Below are 26,673 nucleotides of genomic sequence, written 5' to 3' on the forward strand. Positions count from 1 at the left end.
TATTGATTGATAACAATAAACAATTTAAATAAATTGTATATACTAATCTATTTTATTTCACCAGAAAGTTAGGTGGACCTCTACAGGATTATTAATTGCAAAAATTTTTTATACAATCATTAAAATGTAATGAATAATTACAATCAGTGAAGGATGCCAGCACATTATCTCATCCTTTAATTATAAATAGTTAACCCAGATTACATGACTTTATTTATTATACAAGAATATTGTCTTAATATATTTTTAGCTATTTTGTATGTGGTCAATTATTTCGTACATGTGTTAAGCATCTGTTGTTACAATCTGCATTTTTGCAGGAGACCTGAGTTAACAATTCTTATTGTTAAATTTTAACGGACCAAATTGTTTTAAACATCTGTGTAACATACTATGAGTATTATAAATTCTCAGAAGGTGCCAAGGTCATATTTCTCGTCTCAGTCCAGATATCCTCTCTGCTACTCAGAAATACGGGTAAGAAATACCTTGAGTACTTAATCACGAAGTCCTTTGCATAGTACCGGAGAGAAAAGATCATTATACTGTATTACAAAATATTGCTCAATCTGTTTCCTGAAACCTGGAGTTTCCATGCTCAGAAAATATGGTATCTATACAGTCACATTGAGACTTATTGCCAATCTTTAAAAAATATTATGTTAGATAGTAATAAAAATATTGGTGGCACTGTTTAAAACCCTTTATCGCAAAAGAGGCCCGCATTAGTTTCGCGGCAATGTTTATAACGAGTTCTCTAGATGATACCACAATCGTTAAATATTTCAGTTCTACTAATAATAACAACTTATTATTAATAATCTTATGTTCAATATCACATATGTATACGGTTTCGGCCACGATTTAACTCTTTATGCTGATCATACTGTAAAGGATTCCGTTGGCTTAATTTTGTTTTCAATAAATAAAACTGTAAGGCAGGACTTACAAAATTGTAACGAAATGCCAATAGCTATATAAAATCTTTGTACATATATCCAACAAGACACAGGTCATCAGGTTTAAAGGATCTACTGTCGTTATTGATCCATCCCCGTAACTTTTCAGAAATCTGTGTAATAGTATACGAATAACAATTTCATTAGCAGGTAACTCAAAATTTCCGATGAAATAATAATTATTTCGGGCTAGATACAGCCCAATCCATATCAAAAACAATAAATAAAATAGACACAGTAATTATCCGAGCCTCAGCAAATTACGGGACTTCACCGTACTAATTAGTAGTAGTCGAAAATTCAAGCAACATTAACGATATCGTTGAACCTAATTTTAGAGACAAGGAAGCATCAACGCCTCGTTTTGTAATAAAAATGCCTGAGCGTTAACTGAGATAACAGAGGTCAAGAAACCTTTAGCTGAACTACAGATGCTATATAATCTGGTAAATTGTGTCACATACATTTTTATAAACGGTTACTATCAATATAAATGGTAAATGGTATTGTTATTTTTATTTAACTAGATATTTTATGTATCTTGTGTATTATTCTAATGACATAACGCAAAATGAGCTTTTATTTTATGTTATTGAACGCTTCTGCTTCGATCTGTCCTTTTTTCTTCAGGATTCGAACCCAGAAACCAGATTAACAGTTAAATTGAGAGCTGTTAATTAAACCAATTAGTAAAGTTAGAACGTACAAAACCTGCCCATATTGTATTGATTATAGGAATAATGTTAATTTTCAGGAACTAATGAAACCTGGGAGTCAGTTCTGAATTTCGCTTTTAAGAAGATCATCAGGATTCATAAGTCATCTCCTACAAGAATATTTTGAAGAAAAGAGCGTACTAGTTAAAGAGCGTAATTATAAAAGGCCGGCAAAGTACTCGCGCGCCATCAGTCATTGAGAGTGTTCATGGGTGGCGTTTTACTTAAAATCAGGCGAGCCTCTTCCCCGTATGCCCCTGTTCCATAAAAAAAAACATCCCGTATTAGGAGCTTCCTTCAATAAGGCCCTGGAATCAATATTCAAAACACAATTGTAGAAAACGTTTAAATAAAAGTGCGTACCTAGGCTATATACATAAATATAAAACTTTATTTCTGACCGTTTCCTCCTTGTCCTATAAGAATATCGTGTAGTCATAAAAAAACTTAAAAATACCGGTTTCGCATGTGGAGATACAAGAAAGTTTTGGACAAAATGAAGATCTACAGCGATTCGCTTAGATTGATTATGCAAAAGTCCCGAAAATTTAATTAATTTTAATCTATCAAATCTATAAAAAAATTAAATATTTAAATCTTTGAAGTATCCATTTAAAATGAAGTTTTTCTTGTATTTTTAGTAATAGGTACATTTAGTTATAATCACAGACTTTGTATAAAACATTTGATTTGTTTGATGTAGTTAAAGGTGTCTACTATAGATGTGTCAGGTGTAGATTACCTGCGTCATTCACCCCTTTTAACAGCTCACCCTGAGTTGCTTTTCTCACTAATTAGAACGACCTTTCAGAATAACATTATATCTAATATTTATCCGCATTAATTAAAATTTCAATATAATAGTAATAAACTATTCAAAGATCAACAGATGTTGAGTTGTGTGATAAAAGGTTAATATTTAGTGTACAATGACTTGCTCACCCTCTATCTCTGTAGTATTCTGCGTATCTACTGGCCCGACCAGAACTCTAACGAGCAACTCCTGGGGAGCTGCTGACAAAGCCCAGGCGACGCACGTGGAACTTTATTGGTCTCACACTCCAACATTGCATTCATAACTTCAAGCAGGCGCTTGATGAACCCAAGGGGACAACGAAAGCGTGGCCGTTTCGAGAAACCCTTGCGACGTACAGTTGCAGATAAGGCAAAGAGAGCCGGAAACACGGAAGAGCAAGGTAAAATGAAACTCAAGTCCGAAACCGATGGAGGCGAATTTATGACGCCCTCTGTCGCATCTAGGGGCCATAGGCCATAGTCAAGTAAGTCATAATCAGAAATAATGAAATACAATAAAATGTCTTTATTCAATAATTAATATACAGTATTTACAATTTTCCCCACATAGTAATAATAATAATTATAAACTGCAGTGTACCTTATAAATATATATATATATATATTTAAAATCACTGCCTGTCTAAATTTATAACATGAAAATTAAGTTAATAAAACTAGTAGGTATAAAAATTTGTATGATTTTTTAGGTATCGTTATTCTGCCTAGGTACAATCTATCTTTAGTACTCACAGAATAATGAAATTAAAACACTAATAAGCGGTTTTTATATATTTGATGTTAGATTAAGATAAATGTAGTTGCGAGGTTTTCCCGAAGGAGCGTCGGGACACGCGATAGTTGACAACGGGGTTTTAACCAGTTGCCTCCTGCATCTGATGGTGGTTGGCAGCCATCATGGATACAAAGGTAAAAACATGTGTGTGATTCTCGCTTTTTTTTTTTAAAGCAATCGGGTCAAAGTAGATAATCAAGTGAGAATCACCCACCAATAGTTTGCTTTGTCGATTTCATTTTAAAACCTGAACGGTACACAGACTGCACCATATAATTACATGGACAATATATACACATCGACGTCCTGCTATGCACGTAGAATGCACACGATTTCACGAACGTGACAGCAGTCTTTGTATAAATAGTACTATTTTTAAGTCTGGCCCATACCATTTATTATGAACTTTATGGGTCTATTTTTCAACATTTTGACGAAAAACCTTATCTCTACCTCAACGGTTATAGACTCTGCATTCAATATAGCGAAGCAAAATTGGTATGTGATGAAACAGAAGGCGAGTCGAGTCACCAACGCGGATTTGTCGCCCTTATACGACATATACACATATATATGTGTTATAAAAAAGGCATCTTATAAAGAACTTCGTTGTGTGCTCGTGGTTTGGGAGTTCTTTCTAGTGCGAGAACTAAGATTTGCTCTTTAACGGATAATGTTTATTATATCTTAGTAAAAATTCACTCACAAATAGTTTCATATTGTAACTTATAAAATAAACACTCTCTATATTGTACGTTGTATGAAGTTATAGATAAATTATAAGACATTTAATTACAAGTATGTCTAGCCTGAGCTAAGCTGAGCCTGTTCGACGAAGGTATTTCAAAAAACATATATAGAAGGTTGAGAGCTTAAAAAAGAGTACTCTTTATATTCATTTGAGGTTGTCTTTGGCCCACCATTGGCCTAGGCTTCGACCCTCGTGACTTCATTCCCGGGTATTTTTATTTCAAATATTAATAAATACTTTTAACTACATTTTATCACTGTACACTAAATATTTCTTATTTATAGGCTAAAGAAAAAGGAATCTTAAAGCTTGAACCACGACCAAGAATCATGATCGAACCAACATCAATTCTGATACCACAGGTTGGTAACTTTCTATATTTGGATGCGTAGATATATATAAATATTTTTTTTCAAATAGAGTCTAATTTTAAAATATACAGACCTATTCAACTTCAAGGGGTTTATTATTTCAATATAGAATTCATTATTATTTTACAAAGCTGGTAAAACGGGAGTATTTACTAGTTTTAAGATTAATTACTTACGAACACGGACTTTCAATTGTAAAAGGCAACATATTAATGTTGTATGGTCTGTCTACTAAGATGTATGATCTAAATTATATATTTGAGTGTATTCACTGCCTAAGATATAGTTGTAAGTAGTATTTCAGTTTTAAAAGGAATGATGCTTTCAAAGTGTAAACAAATTTAGAAAAACGGCCGAGTAAACGATGACAGATATTTAAATTTGTGTTTTACACACCAATACCAAGCTAAAGCCAAAGTTTTGCTCGTTAGAATTGTTGTCAGAATTTCAAAAAAAAACCTATTTAGAAATTTTTGTTATTTTATTATGCTTGTTACCAAAAACGGAATTTCAAAATATTAGTACTGATTATTTTAGTTGTGACGTTACAACTTTTAAAATAAAGAAAAAACGCACATTAACAATATTCAATAAACGATGCGTTAAAAGAAAACTAATTTACAGACAGGGTGTAATAAAGCGGGTTGTAATAGTATACGTAATTACAAGGTAAATCGGGGCACGGCCTCGCGAACAGCTAACCTCAATTAACGAAAAATGTTCTATCCACATAATAGTTCTACATAAATATTTAAATGTTATAAAATTTGTTTTTTAAAACAATCCCTCAAGGTACATAGTCTTTTAAAGTCCGACGAAGGATTGGGGTCTTTGACTGAACTTTAAATATTCGGGCATGATATTTTGGTTTTTTATCTGTTCCATTTTTAAAATTAGTAACAATTTTTGTCATAACTATCTTATATTGTTGACGATAATGGTGTATTATGTCATGCTAGCATCAGCTGCATTTAATCTATTTAACATTGTTTGTGTACTATGAGTATCTTGTTTATGCAGCAAACATGTCAGAAGTTGACACAGACACTTATCGCAATGAAGAGTTTATTTATTCAATTTCTTTTAATTAACGACATCACGTGACGTGTGCTTTGCAAGTGTTGATGTATAATCATACAGAAAAATATTAATAAGTTATAATTAGATAGAATAGCCTTTGTAGAAAGTTCACTTCGTATAATGGTGCCGTTGTGATGAAGGTCTCTTTAATGAAATGAAAGCTCAGGGCTGACACACAAGTTTTCGCCTCGCAAGATCATTGACTTGCAGTCCAGTAAAGACTCTGTTTTTTTTTTAAATATAAGATTAGTTTAACAAACCTAAAACCCTTAGCTGTTTTTAACGCCAGATCACCAAATGAAAGCTTTCAAACAGTTTAATGTTAGGAATCCTTATGGTGACATCCTTATTTGGAATAATTAATCAGAGTCAATAATTTGCTGGCATTCATTGACGCTTTGGACTTGAGTGACGGTGTCTTGTCACGATATGCTATGGGTGTGGAATCTAATTCTGATTAAATGACCATACTTTTAGAAAATTACGCAATCTTAGTATAATTTTATATAACATATTTTATTAACAAGTTCAACGAGTAAAATAAGGCACCACCCTTTTACTCAAGACGATTAGATGATGAGAATTATTTTCTTTGAACTTTAATCAATCATTGCTTAGTTGGAAAACCTAAAAACTCCCAATTCAATCCCAAACGCATATGAGTTTGTAGTTGCCTCAGAGGACGTATAACACTGAGTCCGAAACACAAAGGTCTTGGGTTCGAATTGCATCAAAAAATTTATTGATAAGAGTGACACGTCAACCTCTTGCCACAAAAAAGAAACGTTATACTTTCCAGAAAAGTTCAAACCGAAAGCTTATAGACACCTTTCCCTTATTATAAATTCATGGCAGGTATTCGGAATCAAAAGACCTATGCAAACCACCTAATAGGGCTATAAATCGTTTAATTTATTGTTCTCATTAACGAAGGCAGCTTTTTCCCTCGATTCTAAATTGCCACAGTACTTTTGTCGACGTCCGATTGTGATGTTGCCTGCTACACCTGAGTCTGTCTGAAGCGGTGTACGGAAAGTTTTTTTATGATTAATAATAAAAACCTTTTAAAAACTAACGGATTCCTATATATTTTGTTATAAATCAAATCAACTGTTACGACATTTGTGTATTAAATTATTCAAATGTTCACGTTTATTTGTGGTTATTGAATTAATTGCCGTAATGTGGAGTAATAGTGTAGTGTTATCTGTCATTGTCAAATGAATTATGAATAAACTCAGTGTACTTACAGGGATTTAATTAATTATACTGTATAGTCTTCGTTATTTTTATTTAAAAAATCATGTTTGGGCTTATTTGATGCATCCATTAAGTATGTTTAATATTACCTTATTTTCTTTATTTTATATTTTTCCCCGCTACCATATAGTAATATAAAGAAAGGCTTTGTTTAGGTCAGGACCGGTTGATTAAAAAAAAATCTTTTAATATTTAGTATTTACTAAAGTATCGTATATACCCTATAGGGTTCCTGTGACCGTGTGCCGTCCTCCCCACAGCCGTCCATTGACCGTCTCTCTGTAACCTGGGCAGATCCGAATCCCGAAATGGCTTCATCGGGAGTTATTAGTAGTGAAGTAAAATTTTCTACTAATGCAGGTAAATTATTTGCGTATCCCTTTTAAAATTAAAACAAAATTATGCTGCGAATGTCCTCTGCCTGGTATAAATCATAAAGCAGTTGAAAATATAACTCGAAAAACTTCAATATAACGTGTCCAATATATTTCAAAATAAGAGCTTTTATCAATTGCGACTTTTATTTATTAAGGCAAAAATATATAACAAGATTACATAATATAGGTGCCAATAATAACGCACCACACGCACCTTTTCATTATATTTTTTAAACTTTCCTTACTGTGTTTCGTTAACGATTTCCTCTTAATTTATTCCTAAAATCTCACATTTCAGTTGCTTAAGTAAAAAATTAAATTGTTTTTAATTTTAGCAAGGTAAGCGACATGGCACCAAAACGGTTGGGAAAAAATGATCTAAACGTACTGTCGTGGCATTTTTGTTAACCAAGGTATTATTCCTTGTGTTGCAGTGTTGGTTTAGTGGCTTCAGCGTAGGTTCGATCCCCAGCTGTTGACCAATGGACTTTTTTTCTATGTGCGAATTTAAAATTACATTCGCTCGAACGGTGAAGCAAGCACCGTATGGAAAGCGGCTTGCCTTAGACCCAAAAAGTCGAAGGTGTGCGTCAGGCACAGAAGGCTGATCACCTACTTACCTTATCCTACCTACTGACTACTACTACTACTTACCTTACCTACTTAATTAGATTAACAAATGATCATGAAACAGATACAGAAATCTGAGGCCCAGACCTAAAAAAGTTGTAGCGCTATTGATTTCTTTATTACGTTTTTGATAAACTTATCACAAGGAATAATACCTTCTATAATACTTTCAAAATACCTTACCAAGATTGCTATCTTGGCATTCACATAAAATGGTTTGGATATCAAATATAACACTTTCAGATGCATCAGAAGATGAGGACTATTCGGTTAGTTTAAGCGCGGTTTTGCGCCAGCGCCGGGCCAGCGTACGTCGATCGCGCAAAGGTCGGGCCAGACGGTCATCGTCACCTTTTCTTCCAGAAGACATTCACCCTCGAAGACGATCTTCTGTATTTACAACAAGCTCTGGAGAGTACGTTTGTCTTTCTTTCATTCTTCTTTATATAATATATATTTAAAGGGATTGGGTATTCTAATCAAAATCTCCCAGAAATAAATAAATCGTGACATACATATGAAGCATATTCATAAAATATTTTAACTAAATACTTAGTATATATGTTTCTTCTTTTCTTACAATAAAGTTCATAAAAGAGAGTTCGATGTTTGCGTAAAGTGCCTACCTTTTTTCTATTATATAAACCGTTATATTTTCAATTAATTCTCAAGCAATTTTATTTTTGCAGAATTTTCTTTTTACTCAACGTATGACGTGACGTGACGTAAGCGCCGAACTGCTATAAAAATCGAGGTGTCGTATAGACGTATTAATGAACATTATTATTATTCACAGCACAGCAATATCTATTGAAGATCAACCCGTACTTACACAAGAGCAAATATTTGAAAATATACATTTGCATAAACAAGTTTTAAGCTCGGCAAAGCAACAACCATTGGGTATGAGACGAAAACTTAAAATAGTTCACCAGGTAGATGCAATTCTGAACAGTACATGGTCTTTTTACTCTCTCTCTCTGTGTTACATTTTTTGTTGTGGAAACATATTGTTATTTGTCCGCTTTATAGACATTGGTATAGTCTAAGTTATTGATATAGGTACTTTCATATCACATACAGTCATAAAATTCAAACCAAACCGCTCTGAATGTTCAGTGGAGTACTATACAAAATAAAAATACGAATAACTAACTTTCAGGCTAAAGGTTATATCAAGCGTCACGAAGGTAAACTTCAGGAGAGACTCGCTCAATCCAAAAGCACAAGAGACATATATGCAAGATTTAATATTCTTATGGCAACTGTAAGTTTGAAACAGTTTCAACAGCACAGGGATTGTTCAAATTAGATACCACATTGTATAATAAATAGTACTTTAGTCTTACTATGAATAGAGGCATTCAATTCCTCATTGTTAACGACATATCGTGGAACAAGATTTCATAGTTGACCTTTTACTTTAGTACTACTTACGGAACGGATTAAATTTAGTTTTCATTTCAGAAATGGCAACAGTTAAAGCGAGAGGCTGCAAATATATCCAACCTACTGATACCTTGGGAATTACGAATCAAAGAAATAGAATCACACTTTGGATCAGTTGTCGCGTCTTATTTCACATTTCTGAGATGGCTATTTTGGATTAATCTGGTCATCGCTTTCATATTACTAGTATTTGTTATAGTTCCTGAGGTATTAAGACAATTTTGTAATTATTTAATATATTTACTTAATAATAAATACATGGGTTTTGCGATGTAACACACCATGTGTGTTATAAAAGAGTTTTTTTTAATTTGAATTCACACTTTAGAACGTCTCCGGTAGCTCATAAACAAATCTAGTGATTAAGCACTTCAACAATAGGTTCTGGAGTAGAGTGCTTAATCACTAGATTTCCATCAAGCTTGTTCGTATCCGTTGGAGTGGCTAACTCTAGTTTTAATAACATTGTTCCGGAGTTTTCAGCCCTTATTAATTCTTTCAACAAATGTGGTTAGTGTCCTTCAGTCAGGATAACATTACTTTATTTACTTGTTAACAAAACTATGTAAATAAAAATTATATTTTAGTACCTCACTGCAAACCCTAAACTAGATGGCGAAAGAAAAATTATAATGGAGGATGAACGGCGCAACGCCACGAATCTACTAACCTTATGGGAATTTGAAGGAATCCTTAAATATTCCCCTATATTTTATGGTTATTATAGTAACGTTGAACGATCAGAGTACAAAATGCCCTTAGCTTATTTCCTTACTGGCTTGGTGGTCTACGTTTATAGTTTCGTCGCCATATTGAGGAAGTAAGATATATTTAGAACATTTATTTTTGGCAGTAGCGACTCTTATACGAAGCACGTTTGCAGTCAAAAGAAAGTGCATGTTTGATGATTAAAGTTTTTTTTAACATATAATTTGCTGGTAACATAAATTGTATTTTAATAGAATGGCTGAAAACTCTCGTATGTCCAAACTTTCCGAAAAAGATGACGAATGTATATTCTCATGGAAACTATTTACTGGATGGGACTACATGATTGGAAATGCAGAGACAGCACACAACCGGATAGCTTCAGTTATTTTGGGGTTTAAAGAAGCTTTACTAGAAGAAGCAGAAAAGAAAAAAAATCCTAGGAAGTAAGCAAAAAATAAGTGCTTTCACTAATAATATTGTGTGTGCTTTCAATAATCCTTACTCACTTTTTTTCAGTTGGCGCACAATAAGTCTAAGAGCATTAGTAAACTTTTGCGTCTTAATTCTTTTAGCAGTTTCGGCATATGCTGTTGTGACTGTGGTCACACGTTCTGACAATTACCGTGGTAAGACACCAAGTTGGTGGCATGAAAATGAGACGACAACTGTAGTAACAGTGATATCGATAACATTCCCATTTTTCTTTGAATTCTTGGGCTTTCTAGAACATTTTCATCCAAGAAAACAACTAAGATTACAATTGGCTAGGTAAAACAATATAAGGTATGCTTTAAAACTGTTTCAAACACCTTTCAAACTCACAAATATCATTGTCTTATTTCAGAATAATGTTGCTAAATTTATTAAATTTATACTCGCTAATTTTTGCACAGTTTAGTAAAATTGATGGCATGTGTAAAGAATTGGTATCATTACAACCAAGTTTATTAAGCATTAATACCAGTTTTAATATCCAAGAGCCCATAAATATTGATAAAAACTTTGCAACATTTGCGTGTTCTGAAGTAGATGTTCCTTGTTTGCCTTGCCATATGACAACTTTTCCTCCAAAAGATTATTTACAAAATATGGACGGTAGTGAGAGTGCAATTATGTATAGCTCTCAAAACCCATACGTATTGAAAAGCACGACGCCACGGCGGGGTAAAAGAAATACAGTTGACAAACAAGACATTAATGGTATTAGTGTTTTAGAAAAGGAGTTACAAAGATTAAGAAATTTAAGTATGATTAAAGAAACTGATGAAATTGAAGAAACTTCGGAAGTATATGATTACGAATTTTATGATACGGGTGAAACAAATTTTACCCTTGATATACTAACCACTACATCCATAGGAGAACAAACGACATATTCGACACCAATATCGTCGGAATTTGACGGTGATTACGATAATTACAGTATTTATAACACTGAAAATGAATTAATGACTACTCTCTCAGATAAGGATTTAATTACTGAGAATGGGTCTATAATAAGCGATATTACCACAGATACAGAAACAGATACTTTTTCACCATCTACTTCAGTTTTCCTAACGTCAACTCCATCATTTAATACTGATGAATCAAGCTTCACAGTGTCCTCTTTTAATGCAGATGACGTAACAACGGATGTCGTAACAGATTTAAACGACGCTTCTGGCACGACGGCTCATAAAATAGATATTAATGTGCCTTGGGAAACGAAAACGTCATCTAATCCCGATATAAACTATTCAGCAAATATTGACTATGTGGAAAATGAAAGAAATTCTGTTATATGTCCTAACATATCATTTAATTGCTCTATCAATTGTGGCGATCAAAATATAACACAAACATTTTTCATGTCTAACTGTGTGCTTGTCGACATTAAGTGCTCAGTGAAGAAATGTATTTTACATCAAACCCCTGTGACTAGTTTGAACAAAACAGAGTTACCTTCCATAGACTCTGTTTATTACGATAAATCAAATAGAAAAATGTACAATCTCACAATAGGAACAAGGAAAAAATTACTAAAATTATGTTGGGAAACAATGTTCGGTCAGGAATTAGTAAAATTAACGATGATGGATCTGGTAGGTAATTAATTTCATAATATAAAAGTCGTAAATTTTTCCGGTCAAGTTATTATATTATTTTTTCAGGTATTCGTTCTTTTAGGAACGCTTTTTATGGATTTTTTCCGAGCATTATTTGTGAGATATATGAATAGATGTTGGTGTTGGGATCTCGAGAAGAAATTCCCTGAATATGGTGATTTTAAGATAGCTGAAAACATATTACATCTTATCAATAATCAAGGGATGGTTTGGATGGGAATGTTTTTTTCCCCTGGTCTTGTCGTTCTAAATGTCTTCAAATTAATGATAATGATGTATCTTCGATCATGGGCAGTAATGACTTGCAATGTTCCTCACGAAGTAGTGTTTAGAGTCTCAAAAAGCAATAATTTTTATTTAGCACTATTGCTCACAATGCTTTTTCTTTGTGTGTTACCAGTTGGATATACGATTGTATTAGTAAAACCCTCATGGCACTGTGGTCCATTTTCAGAATACGATAAAATATATAAAATATTAACAACTAATATATACAATATCCTTCCAAAGAGTTTAAATTTTGCATTAGAATATATTGCTTCACCTGCCATAGTCATTCCATTATTGGTATTACTGATCCTCATAATTTACTACCTCACATCTCTAACTAATTCGTTAAGAGAAGCTAATAATGATTTAAAGGTAAGTAATTATATAAAAATATTCAACAAGTAATACTTACTAGGTTTAGGCAATTGAGTTTAACGACTTCATTATTTTAGACACAATTGCGTCGAGAGAGAACAGAAGAGAGAAGAAAAATGTTCCAATTAGCGGATAGGAGACGAGGAGGATCTTCTTCGATTGATAATACTCCATTTGGAAGATGGAAAAAAGCTCTTCCGTCCTTTCCAATGAATAAATCTATTGACTCAGAAGACAGGAAAGCCATGCCATGTGAAAACAATACTAAGGAATCATTAAAAACGACAAAACGAAAAGGTATTTTGTAATATTTACCTGTATATTTATATTTCTTTGTCTTAAACCATAATATACCTATATAAATGTAATATCCGGATTTTAAAAAAAAATCATTCATTCACAATGATTTTCAGGAATATTTGCTAAAATTGTCAGCTTAGCTGTAGATAGGACAACAAAGGATCATACGCCGGTTGTTACTTCTCCAGATGTACAAAATGGTGATGATGAAACTGACACTGATTTTCATGAAAATTTTCATAAAGCAGTTTTGCAGTTCAAAGACAATGTAACAGTTCATAAAGACAATGAAATAAAAAAGCGTAGCTTAGTTGAATTCAAGACAAAAATTAACGCATTATTAACAGAAGTAAGACAAACGAGCCAAGAAATAACTGATATTGATATAGAGCGAAAACCCCAGGTAGAAAAAGAAATAGTACACAGAAAACTTAGTCGAAAACAAACATCTGAGTCAAGCAATCAATCTAAACAGTCGGACTCAATAAGTTCAGTAATTCCGGTTATAACAATAAGCACTACGGAAAGTGACGAAGACATTCTTCATACAAAAGGTGGCAATGTAATCCTAAGCTTAAAATCTAACAATACGTCAAAAGAAAACGAGAGAAACAAAAAACATGACAAACGAGATTCTTTAAGAAGAATCAAATGCAGTTCAGATCTTAAATCTTTGCAGCGACAAAGTAGTGTAGAAAGTATAAATGATACCAAAACAATTAAAGATATATTTGGAAAAAAGGACGGGGATGGAGGACACAAATATCAATATTCGCTATAATTTTAATATATATAACTCGTTAAATAATTAATAAAATTTCTATTAGATTTTTCTTCGATCAAAACACTATGTTTGAGACTTGATTTGCACATCATCAGCGAGACATGCCGGTACTGCAATGTATATTATAAGTATATAGGAAATTCAGTTATAGGCGAAATACGACGATTTATAATGTCTATTCACTCCAAAAGCGATGAAATCTCGTATTATAGCGTTTAATAATACGCTAATAAGAGTATCTAAATGTATTCTATATCTATCATATTGAAATCAGCTTGTTTAGCAACCATGAGATATCACATAATACTTTCTCGTATGAGTTTGTGTATGAAATTATGTTTCCGCAAATATACTAAGCTATAGACACGAAAGTAAGCTTTTTAACTGACTTCATATATTGAATTACTTTTTAGTTATTTACAAATTCTGATTTTCTGATCTTTTATTATATTGAGAATCCACGACTCAAATATATTTTGTTGTATTTATTTTAGTATTACAAATATGTATCAATTACGTCATATTAAATAAAATTTAAAAAGAAGTTTTTCTTTTTTGGCCTCAAAACCAACTAACCTAGTTGGTAGTTACCAAAACTAACCAAAGTTGGTAAATATATAAAATTATTATACATTTATTAAAAATAGCAGAAACTACAAACTTAATTTTCCAATTTTTTACAAATTATAATAAAAATAGGAGTGCCAAAAAAATATGCAACTGCACATTAAAATTAGTAACACATTAAAATTAGTCCAATAACCTTTTTATTTTCCTAAATCGTCTTAAAACTCGTCAAACAAAATAATGTATCATTTTGTTAACAGTATCAACATGCCGAAACCAGATTAAAATCGCCTTCCCAATGTCTAACATAATTATAAGCGAGTCCCGATCCTGTCCTAAAATTATAATAGTCCCTGAATTCGATAAAAAATAATCTCGCTAGTGGCCACTCGCCACCCCTCTCAAAGCCCGCAGCGCTAATACCTCGACATTCAGCGGCGGGACGGCGTTCGCGCAACATGGCGCGTGTGATCGCGCTTCTCTTATTGTGCAGCGTCGCGCGCGCAGAAATTTTAACACCCCCGTACTTTAACTTAGCGCTTGGAAAAAAGATAACTGCAACAGCGACCTGTGGAGATGAAGGTCCCGAACTTTACTGCAAACTCGCCGGCGCCAACGCTGATCACGATGAACACGTTATTCAAGGACAGGTTAATATTTTCATTCATATTTAGTTAGACAGTTTCTGTTATCAATCAATATTTTCTTAAAAATGCATGATGTAGCTGTACTATATATCACTACAATATAAATTTATTTTCTGTTATCGTTAGATGCGCTTTATGTTATGACTCAGGAGTAAAATATAGATACACTCAAAGTAGTGTAGGCTCTATGCGGTAAAACCCCTTTAAACAAGCTCGGTCTTAATGTTCGCTTAAGTCTGGAATGAAGTCTTATTAAAATTCAAGGTTTATATCAATCCTTGACGATCATGATCACTATATATTTTAAATATAGTAAAGTGTTTCTTCACTTTAAAATTTGGCTGTCATAAGGTCTGTTTCAAAATTTTATATAGCACACACAATAGATAAGGAGGAGGCTGATAGTCTTATCTTGTACGTCCTGTTGTCCTGCCGTCCCATTGATAAAACATAATTTAATAGCCCGATTACAATACAAAAATTCTTTAGATGATTTACGTAAACTGACTCTTAATAAATGCCTCCTCAGCGAGTTTATCGTTGTTACTTTTATTTACGCGAATATCACTCAGGTGTCTAGATAAATATAATTGTGAAATTGTTTAGCGGAGGTGAATTTTCGTTTTTAAAGTTGTTATTTTTTTCTATTTAAAATTTATAACTATTATTGTTAATATGTAGGTTAAGAATATTGTAAATTCCATTAGCTAGCATGTAAAGTAAACCTCATATCTAATATTTAAATTTAATTCAAGATTGTCAGGTCAAAGGTTATTCATCTCCATACCGTTACACTTTTCTTATCAAATTTGGAAGTGTGTAATTTGATAATAGCTTCCAAGTGCTTAGTTGTTACGTTATACTAGTCCAAACAATGTATTCTAATACTGCAAAGTTTGTTTTGCAATATTCTCTAATGAGATGAAAAGTATTTCCAATAAAAAGCTACATTATTCCCCAGTAAAACAATTGCATAGTTGATTGTCTTTTTAACCGATTTCTTTATAGCTTAAGTTTGTAATACCGCCTGATTTTTTATGATCATTGCAGTCGATTATATTTTTTGTAAAAAAGGAATTTATTGGGTTTTCTCTATTTTACGTCTGTTAGCTTTCATCTTGCTTAGAAAAAAATCAAGTAAAGTAGCGATAGTAATTTGTGTATCTTTTAATTTGAATATTTTTAATTACAATTCTTAAAATTAAAATTAAACTAATAAAACTAACTACTACCACAAAATGCTGAAATTTTATCTATGAACTGGGCAAGAGATAACTTATGTTGTAAGTAGTTACTCGATAACATGTTACTGACCCATGTTGACCACGCTCTGCTATAGAAAAATATAATATACTGTGAGATTTAGTAGGTATTTATTATTACACGATTCTATGTAAAAGAGAGAGAGGAGACGATAATTAGTTTTCAACTTTATTTACTGTGGAATGCTTTTACAGCAATTCATATGAAACCGTATACACGACGTAACATGATTCTCAATGGCATACAACACAAATTAAAAGCAAGCAATTTAAAAACTCAATTTAGCTTCGGCAAAGGTCGGCGAAACTCCCCGGTTTTTATGGACATGTGGTGGCCAAATGGTTATCTCGTCTTTGAATCGCTTTTGTTTTATCCTAAAGCGGCACAATGAATCTTTTTGTTTTTTGTAGATACAGCGTTTTGTGTGTTTCCAAAAGAAAGAGAAATATATTGTATGAATGAACGGAACTGTTGGGTTTCGAATGAATCATTTGATACACTATCTCATTGATAGTTAATTCTTGTCGTAGAATTGTATTGCCCACTTCAAGTAATGCTAATCTAAGGAGACTCAAATACAACAAACAACCAACAAAGCATATTTTTACACTTATGTATCGTGAAAAATAGTCTAATTTTTAAACTACATATTAATAAGAATAAATTAGAGAAAAAATATCGTGCACGTGATGGCATACACAATTCTGCCCGTTTCACTGACATTTTTTAAGAAAAATTAATGATCATTCATGAACCCAGGCCCTCCGGGCTATACACCTCGTATTACGACTAAGCTTATGTGTGTTTATATACAATGTGTGGAAATATTTCGATAATCCATGAAATATATTACAGGTTTGCGACATATGTGACTCAACAAACGAAGCTAAGAAACATCCGCCAGAATTTGCAGTCGACGGTATGGAAACATGGTGGCAAAGTCCTCCGCTATCGAGAGGCATGAAATACAACGAAGTCAATCTCACCATTGATCTGGGCCAGGTACTAAAATTGTATAAGATTTAAACAATTTCATCATACCCATATGATTATATCATAGGGGTATTGGTATGCTAGGCACATTGTTAACCAAGAATGCGTTTGACAAGGACCTCCGAACTGACCTGACGTGAAAGAAAACTATGACTGTGGTTTTTAAATATTTATAATATTTAAAAAGATATAGTATATCTTATTCTTACATTCATATTATGGCAAAAATTAAGGTAGTAAACTACTAAAGGTTAAAAAAAGGTACTATTTGATTTGATTTCTCAGGATTTATGATTACTAAATGTTAAATTTTATAGAAAATAACTATGATGCATCACTACCAAGAACGATAGTACTCTGTAGTAATCCGGGACATTTGCCTCCTAAAATAGTCCTAATAGATGTACTGCTGAAAGTGCATTGACCCGAGATGACATCGCTGTTGTGTAATTGTAGAGTTTTATATATATACGATATTTGTATAAAATATTTATAATTTAATATGGACGTTTTTGTAATTATTAGGAATGATGTCTTAGACTTTGACTTCAATTCCTATGTAAAGTAATATTTACTTGTACTAAATAATTATATAAAAGATAAAAGCGATGGGGGATCGTGGCTTTCTTAAGTTCCAAACTTTAGTAAGCTATTCAGGAGCAATGTACTTACAAGCTCTGCGATCTCAAATAAAATAAAGGTTAGCTTATAATTTGATTTCTACTCCTTCAATGAAAGGTTTTCAATAAATAATAATAGACTAGGTGACCACGATGCTAAAATGCGAATCTGCTACTGCGAAAATTTAATTTGTTGCTGAGCGACGCCGAGAATAGTTTCATTCAGAAATTAATACATTTTGAACACTATGCTTTGTTTGGTCATGACACTATCGTCACCCGTTTGCCTTATAATATAAACAGATTAGCTAACTCATTCCGCGAACATTAGCGAAGGAGACCATAATATAATTACTTTATTTACCTACAAATATATTGGCATGGTACTTGAAATGGTATATTTGGTAATATTATACCTATATTATTGTAAACGACATTTTACATAAGTATATGTTTTAAAGTTGCACAAGTTTTTTTTCCTATAACATTCGTATTGTACAGAATTACTTGTTGTGCTATGCTAGCGATGCTATTATGCCACAGAATTTTCTTTCAACGAGGTTCTAAAATATAATCGACATGTTTGTTAGTCGGCCTATATTACGAAATATGTTTTAAGATGCATTGTTTTGCAGGAATTCCACGTGGCGTATGTGTTTGTCCGAATGGGGAATTCACCAAGACCGGGTCTATGGGCGCTGGAAAAGTCTACGGACTATGGAAAGACATTCAAGCCTTGGCAATATTTTTCTGATTCTCCTCAGTAAGTAAACTTATTCATAAAAAAAAAAATATTTATTTTGTTCTCCTACAGCAAATTATACTAAAAATAGAGCTACAGATGACATACACAATCTAAGAAACTTAGGAAAAAAGAAACAAAATAGATAATATACATTTAAATAAGTGTAGTTAACTAATTTGGGTGTGTTGGGTGATAGAGTGTATGTATGGGTAAACAACGCAACAAATATAGATATAAAATTTAGATAAAAAGTATAGATATAAAGTTATTTCTGATTAAATTTTTTAATAATAACAAAATTGCTTATTTGTCGTAAAGAAATTATGAAAGGCATAAGGTGCTGGTCATCTACATTTTATCAAACAGTGAACCTGCAATATTAATAGACATTAATTTACTTAGAGACTGTGAAAGATACTTCGGAAAAACAAGTCTGCAACCTATCACAAACGACGACTCAGTAATATGTAGCACCGAGTACTCGAAGATTGTCCCATTGGAAGGCGGAGAAGTAAGTAAAAAACTCTACATTCTAGAAACCTCATATGCCTCTATAATTTTACTATTGGTTTTTTTCTTATTACTTTTGACTTTGGAAATGAATAAAGCAAGCTACTCTTTAACTATAAAAACACCTGTTGGCCTAGCTGCCCTCTAGCATGCGACTATAACCCCTGAGGCCGCAATAACACTTGCTTCTACGGTGAATTACTCCGGCATGTCATAAAACTCTCAAATCTCCAGCATAGAAGGCTGACAAGATATTTGTGTATAAAAATCTCAAAGAAAATGATACAAACTGCGGCCTAGGATTAAAGCGCCACTGAAATTAATGTTATTATTTTTAAGTATATGAGGTTGAGGTACGTTATACAACAAAAGCGCTAATTGCTGCACGTAAAATAAAATAAAATGTGCATAGAAAAGATAAGAATAAAATACTGCCACTAGTAGGCAAGTAGTGGTGTATCTCTGCACCCTTGGATATATATTTAAACCCTCCCCTGCTCTTAGGATAAACCAAAACATCGCGCGCGTCGTGGTACCTCTTGGTGGTTTTAATGATACAGTATGTGATTTCAGATCCCCATCTCACTGCTAAACTACCGTCCATCGGCAAACAAGTACTTTAACTCATCAGTATTACAAGAATGGACCCGTGCGACAAACGTAAGACTTCGTCTGCTGAGAACGAAGAACTTACTGGGCCACCTTATGTCCGTGGCACGACAAGATCCCACTGTTACAAGACGAGTAAGAATTTTTATATACTCAATACTGTAATATAGATATAGCTTGTATAATAATATGACATATTTGTACATTGCAAACTTCACTCATAGACAATAAAGAAGTTATTTCAAATTAAAGAGAGTACAAATTGAAATGGAAAAAGCCAACTAGGAAGTTAAACAAATACTGACTTAGGTCGTGTCCATAATAAGCAATTATAAATATTTTATATTATTTCTGACAAACAGATGTAAGTACTTTGAAGTACATAGAAAACTATTAAGTTTAACTACTTATGGCATAAATATAATACAGGTAGTTGATACATGCTGATTACTCTCATTATAATTTTAATATAGTTGTACATTTTACTCGAATTAAAATGATTTTTTTTACAGTACTTCTACAGTATAAAAGACATCAGTATCGGTGGTCGCTGCATGTGCAACGGACATGCAGATACTTGTGACCCAGCTGATCCAGAAAGTGATGCAAGTATTTTGGTGTGTCGTTGTCAACACAACACTTGCGGTCCCCAGTGTGCTGCCTGCTGTCCCGGTTTTGAGCAGAAGAAGTGGCGTATATCACAGAATTGGGACCGATTTTCTTGTGAACGTAAGACTTTAAATAACAATAGACATAATAATATGTCTGTAACAAGATGCCTTATAAATTCCATATCTTTGCACTTACACTGTTTTATTATACAAATTTTACCATCTTCTTCTTTTATATCAATTTTAACAAGCGCGCGGCGTTAAACACGGCGAAGGACCGTTGCCTTAATAGTCTGTGGGCTCTTCGTTAGATAATTGTCAAAAAATTGATGTTTACTATTTATTATGACTACAATATAAACAATATATTTAATAGACGATTTTTAATTCATAAATGATTGTAGGAATTAGGAAATATAAATTCTACTGGCATAAACCTAAAACTATTGCCATAATATTAAATTAAAATATCATGGTTAGTAACATATTTCTTTTGTAACAAGTGTTTATAATCTTGAATAATAGAAAACTTATTTCTATGATTAAAACTTATAAATGCTTTAGATAATACTTAGTTTGTGTAAAACTCCTTATTGCTTTTAGATAAGAACTTAAACCTGAAGTCAGATAATCTTGTGAAGTTTATATATCTTCTCATATTAACCTGATATTATTATGAAGACAACTGAAAATTTTAAGTGTATACACTACAATACAAAAACCGTAATAATATTAGTATTGTCTTTTATTCAAATAACTTTTACACATTTAAAGAAAACCCTCTTTTAGCGAGTTGAATTTATGTATTATTATAAACTTATAAAACGTCGGGAAGTTTTTTTTTTTTAAATTATGTAAAATAAATATAAGTTTATAATAATACATAACTTATATCCGTTGAAAGAGTGTTTTCTTTAAACGTAATAATATTATTTTATTTGTTAATCAGCTTGTAATTGCCACAATCACACTACGGAATGTGAATATGACCCTGCAATTGATGAAAAAAGATTATCACTTGATATCCATGGCCGGTATGAAGGTGGAGGAGCTTGTAAGAACTGTCAGCATAATACGGAAGGCATCAACTGCAACAAATGCCAACCTACATTCTATCGCCCCTATGGGAAAAAGTGGGATGAAATTGATGTGTGCCAACGTAAGTTATATTTAAAATAAGTATGGGTCTCAAGGTAGATGATTATTATAACTTTCCTTAAGAAGTATAATTATACTGATGCTATGTGCTGTTATGTTTGGAAACAGAAACTCCATTATTAGTGCAGGACTTGTTGTTATTGGAATAAATACTAGGGATAATAAATTAGAGATTATCCTCTTCAACTATCAGAAGTAAAAATAAATCTCCTTTTATTTGTAGCTTGTAACTGCGACCTCCACTATTCTACTGGTAACTGTGAGGAGGAAACAGGTCGTTGTGAATGTAGACGCGAGTTTAACCCTCCTAATTGTGACTCCTGTGCATATGGGTACTTTGACTATCCCAATTGCAAGCCATGCACTTGCAACTTAAATGGAACAGAGGGACAGCATTGTACTCCTACAGATGGAGTGGTAAGTTCAAATTATTAATTTACATAATCTGGTACACCATAATACAGTTGTTATAGTAAATTAAGTTTCTTTTTAATTTTTACAGTGCCCGTGCAAATATAATTATGCTGGCCAATCTTGTGAGATTTGCGCTGATGGATATTACTCACCAGAATGTAAAAGTAAGTAGCAGTTTGTATGTACCTACTCCAACTTGAAAATATAGACAATTGTTACTAAAAACAGTTGTCTTATCTTAATATTATCATAATATATTAGAATCAATTTTACTAAATGAGGAAAATTTCACATTTTAGACAATCTAGTTTTTATTATTCTTTTTTTCAGACTGTGAATGTAACACTGTTGGATCAGTCTCACAAGTGTGTGACAAGAACTCAGGTAACTGTACATGTAAAAGCAAATATAGTGGACGAACTTGCAACCAATGTGAAGCTGGCTATTACAACTATCCAACATGTAAACGTGAGTATAATCCTTTAATTTATAGACATTGTTTTCAGTATTCAAATTTTGTGACAAGGGGAAAAAGTAGTTTCAGTTTGTTAGTTAACAATTATAAGACAGTGTCTGTTGAGACAGTATATGAAGCTTTCCCAAACATTATCTCAGTTTTTTAAAAAAGTACAAAATCTCATTAACAACTTCAAATTGTTGACTTTTCGATTAAGATTAATTCCCAACAAATTCTAATGCTTCTATTATTTTTAGATTGCAATTGTGACACAAGTGGGACTCAACCTAATATATGTGACGACGTAACTGGTCAATGTATCTGCAAAGTTGGTTTTGGGGGTGCTCGTTGCGACCAATGTTTGTCCGGGTAAGATTGTGTTATCAAAAGTATATGAATAAGTTAAATGTATTTTATTACATAAACGTCTGGGTTTTCATTTCAAACTTCATTAAGCAGAAATAAAAGTATATCCCAAGAGCAGAACCCCTTAAAATATATTTATAAAGATTTCCCAGATGTATAAAATCGTTGAACTGCTTTATTAATTATTTATATAATTAAACCTGCCCAAATGGTAAAACAAACGGCAATGAAGTGAACACAGTTCTAAGATACGCGACCTTTTTATCACATTGACATAAAATTCCGCTTTCTCTCAAGGTTCTACATGGAAGTTAAAGGTCGCGAGCGGTCATGCGTTCCTTGTAACTGTTCGCCCACCGGATCTACTTCAACCAGCTGTTCGGCGGACGGAAAATGCAACTGTCTTGTCAACTTTGGAGGAAAACAATGCGAACAATGCTCACCTGGATACTACAAATACCCGGAATGTCTCCGTAAGTTAATATTTGATTTACTAATTAAAAAGTTAATTTCAACTATTTGGCTATTTTCAAAAATATAAATGATAAGCTATTGCAAACCTTTGGAAAGGATAACTTTGTGCAAATAGAGAAGTACCACTACTACTAGTAATAAGAGAGTATACTCATAGTATTCACAGTATTACCTTAGGCTAAATTTTTATATTTTACTTCATATAATTTCGATGCTGGCCACTGAATTCATGGCATTGCTGTATGGCTCACAGATTTTTTTTTGAAATATAATATTTCCAGCCTGCAATTGTGATGAATCCGGAATGATTGGTTCAACGTGTGACGACAACGGCCAGTGTCATTGCAAATCCAACTTCGACGGCACGAAATGTGATAAATGTAAAGAGCAATTCTACAACTACCCAGCTTGCGAAGAATGCAATTGCGATCCTAGAGGAGTCATTGCTTCATTTTCCGGTACGTACGCACAGAGTAAAATATAGAGCTTTTATCATTATCACTAACGAAATTAATATATTTTTTGGTACTTCATAATTTGTAAGAAAATGTCTAATTGAAAGAAAACACCTTTTTAATCAGATTAAACCTTTTTATATTATTATAAACTTATAATTATTTACATAATTTTATTTTTTATTGTCAGTCACGAAGACTGTCACCGTACGCACGCTGTAAAGCACGCGAAAAGACGAAAAAAGAATAAATTTAAAATTATGTAAATAATTATAAGTTTACAATAATACAAACAGCTTTAATCCGGTTAAAAAAGTGTTTTCATTCAATGTGTAAAAGTTATGTTAACAAAAGACAAATTTCTAATTACTGAAATTTTTTGATGTAACTATATCTTGTTAGAAATCATTTGGTTATTATATTAAGCCTACATAGCCATAGACATTATTTAAATTACAGTTTGTATCTATATATTTTGACTGACGAATTTTTTATAGGTTGTGGTTCAGTCCCCGCGGGAGAGTTATGCCAATGCAAGGACCGTGTACAAGGACGAATTTGTAACGATTGTAAAGATCTTTTCTGGAATCTCCAAGAATATAATCCGTATGGATGTGAAGGTATTTGAGTACGCTAAGTCACACAGACACATGACAAAACGATCTAAGATGTTTTTGGGTTTCCGTCTAGTTTTCTTGTTACGAATTTTATGAAACACCAAATTTTCTCAGCTGGCAAGTCTTCTTATATACCATATACCAACTTGGAATATTTTTGACATTCCTTTTAATAATTTTAGAATGCGACTGTAATTTGGCCGGTACATTGGGTGGTTTGGGCGCTTGCAACACTCGTAGTGGGCAGTGTACTTGTAAAATGCACGTTGGCGACCGACAATGTGACGTATGCCAGGATGGATTTTACAGCCTACAGACACATGATCTCTTCGGATGCACTGGTAAGTCCTTCATGCTCGTCGTTAAATTGTGATTTTTATTAATGTCATATTTTGGACAGTAAATTAGTATTTTAATATCTAAAAATTTACACTAATGGAATGGATTGGACAACTTAAGCAGAAAATCATGCTATTAAAAAAACATATATTATAAGTATGAAAGTTATTTTTAACTTAAGAGATACAATACTAAAATATACTTTGTATAACAAACATTTGTCCATAATGTTTTCTAAATGTACGGTTACTGGGTCATTGGGGTGCTTTAAATAATAGAGGATATTATTTTTATATAATAACCAATCACGTACAAAATAGAATATATACGAAATAATTCAAAGATAATTCAAATGACCAATGCTAAATGAATCTAATGTAAACGTTGAAGAGAGTGCCAGTAAAGTGCCGTAACCCCCGACGATTTAGGATCGCAACGCTTATACTAAGAAAGCCTAAGTGAGAAAAATGAACAGCCTTGGCTAGTACAACTAGTTTATAACTAGACAATAATTATAATTGTATAGATTATCTGACATACACATATATTTATATTCTTTGATATTTTCTAATAGCTTGCGACTGCGACATCGGTGGTTCGATTGATAACAACTGTGACAAAACCACTGGGCAGTGTCGTTGCCACTCTCGCGTAGAGGGCAGACGTTGTGACCGTCCAATTAGAGCTCACTATTTCCCAACATTGCATCAATTCCAATACGAAATAGAGGAAGGGCTCACTCAATCCGGGCCAGTAAGATATAGGAACTCGGAAGATGTCTTTCCGGGCTACTCGTGGAAGGGATACGTTGTTTTCTCATTGTTACAGGTAATATTTTTTCATTTAAAAAAACAATATTATAAAATAATCTTAGATAAGAGCAATGGCGTTACTGTCAATGTTTAAGCCAATGACCAAGACTGTTAATACTAGTAACTACAAGTACTAGTATTTGACTTTCCATTATTGCTAGAAACTAAAATTGATGATGTCAGCAATGAAAAATCCGCAGGTCATGTTTTGTTGAGGTCGTGCTTTCTGCAATAATAATAATATAAAATTCTTGAGCAGCTTTCTTCTTTTCTCGAAGCAAAATCCTCGGTCTGTCCCTGTCATGGATTATATATGAGGGAGAATGTAGTTTCCTATGGATTATACATTCTCCCTCATATATAATCCACGTATGTACAAATTTACATAGATAAGTAGATATACAACTTCTACTAAACTTTATTTTACAAACTTCAAAAAGTTTCCTTAATGACATAAAAAATAGTATAATTGATAAATAGTTAGTTTGATATATTATACTAAAGTAAACACTTTTGTATCTCTATTCCCCATGTTCGAACAGAGATACAAAAAGGAAATGTGTATTAGTGTAGCTCTCACTTTGTTGGTATTCTATTCGTGTGTTATAATAAAAATTAAAAGCCTAAAAAGCCTTTTTATTCTTACTTATAAAACAAGAAGTTAGATTAAGTTAGTTTACTTACATACAATTATTAGCTTTGTTAGTAATTAAGTTTGTATCCTAAATTTACGTGTGTTAGTTTTTCCTTAACCTTACTATTAAACTATTATTCTTCATTCTGTTAGAACTCTTCTGTAGGTGAAGGCCTCCTCCAAAGATAGCCAGTCCTCTCTAGATTGGGCTACTTGAATTCAGTTGGAACCAGCTGTTTTTATGATGTGGTTTTCCAGCTTCCGTGTGTTATTGCTTTTTATTGCTTGCCATGAATTTTGTCATAAATATAGGTCTTATTCAACGCAAAAACAGCTTTTTATCTAATGATTTTGTTACAGAATGAAGTTATTACCGTAGCCCATATTGACAAGTCCTCGCTTTACCGTATAGTGCTAAAATACGCGAATCCTCTACGGGATCCCGTCACAGCCACTATTATTATAACACCGGAAAGTGTGGTGGACACGCAGCAGAGGTACTATCAATTATTAATATTTTTAGTACTAAAAATATATGTCTTAACTTAAACAATGTAAGAATACGAAAACAATTTTTTTTTCATATTACTGCAGTCGCTTTATACAGTTTACTCTGGAATACAAAATAATGGTATCCAATATATATTCCT

The 26,673-nt window shown here is 32.7% G+C and overlaps 2 protein-coding genes across 2 annotated transcripts in view; both read left to right on the forward strand.

Moving 5' to 3' along the window:
• The first annotated feature begins 7,025 nt into the window (after positions 1 to 7,025).
• On the forward strand, positions 7,026 to 13,729 carry LOC123718811 (transmembrane channel-like protein). Its single transcript, XM_045675714.1, is given in 11 exon segments — positions 7,026 to 7,088; positions 7,979 to 8,150; positions 8,532 to 8,670; positions 8,898 to 9,002; positions 9,203 to 9,391; positions 9,772 to 10,004; positions 10,147 to 10,377; positions 10,433 to 10,663; positions 10,740 to 10,858; positions 13,062 to 13,216; positions 13,628 to 13,729. Coding segments are annotated over 11 exon segments (1,728 nt in total). The 5' UTR covers positions 7,026 to 7,036.
• A 1,014-nt stretch (positions 13,730 to 14,743) lies between these two features.
• Positions 14,744 to 26,673, forward strand: part of LOC123718871 (laminin subunit alpha) — a 53,203-nt gene continuing 41,273 nt past the window's right edge. Inside the window, exons 1-17 of the mRNA XM_045675817.1 lie at positions 14,744 to 14,949; positions 17,065 to 17,211; positions 18,458 to 18,585; positions 18,970 to 19,078; positions 19,651 to 19,821; positions 20,199 to 20,415; positions 21,247 to 21,456; positions 21,679 to 21,872; positions 21,958 to 22,033; positions 22,200 to 22,337; positions 22,584 to 22,695; positions 22,990 to 23,165; positions 23,448 to 23,624; positions 24,119 to 24,241; positions 24,421 to 24,579; positions 25,152 to 25,405; positions 26,384 to 26,520. Of these exons, the coding sequence (XP_045531773.1) occupies positions 14,758 to 14,949; positions 17,065 to 17,211; positions 18,458 to 18,585; positions 18,970 to 19,078; positions 19,651 to 19,821; positions 20,199 to 20,415; positions 21,247 to 21,456; positions 21,679 to 21,872; positions 21,958 to 22,033; positions 22,200 to 22,337; positions 22,584 to 22,695; positions 22,990 to 23,165; positions 23,448 to 23,624; positions 24,119 to 24,241; positions 24,421 to 24,579; positions 25,152 to 25,405; positions 26,384 to 26,520 (2,720 nt within the window). The 5' untranslated portion in view covers positions 14,744 to 14,757. The remainder of the gene's footprint in view (positions 14,950 to 17,064; positions 17,212 to 18,457; positions 18,586 to 18,969; positions 19,079 to 19,650; positions 19,822 to 20,198; positions 20,416 to 21,246; positions 21,457 to 21,678; positions 21,873 to 21,957; positions 22,034 to 22,199; positions 22,338 to 22,583; positions 22,696 to 22,989; positions 23,166 to 23,447; positions 23,625 to 24,118; positions 24,242 to 24,420; positions 24,580 to 25,151; positions 25,406 to 26,383; positions 26,521 to 26,673) is intronic.

The sequence above is a fragment of the Pieris brassicae genome, chromosome Z (genome assembly GCF_905147105.1).
Source record: "Pieris brassicae chromosome Z, ilPieBrab1.1, whole genome shotgun sequence".
Taxonomy (NCBI): Eukaryota; Metazoa; Arthropoda; class Insecta; order Lepidoptera; family Pieridae; genus Pieris; species Pieris brassicae.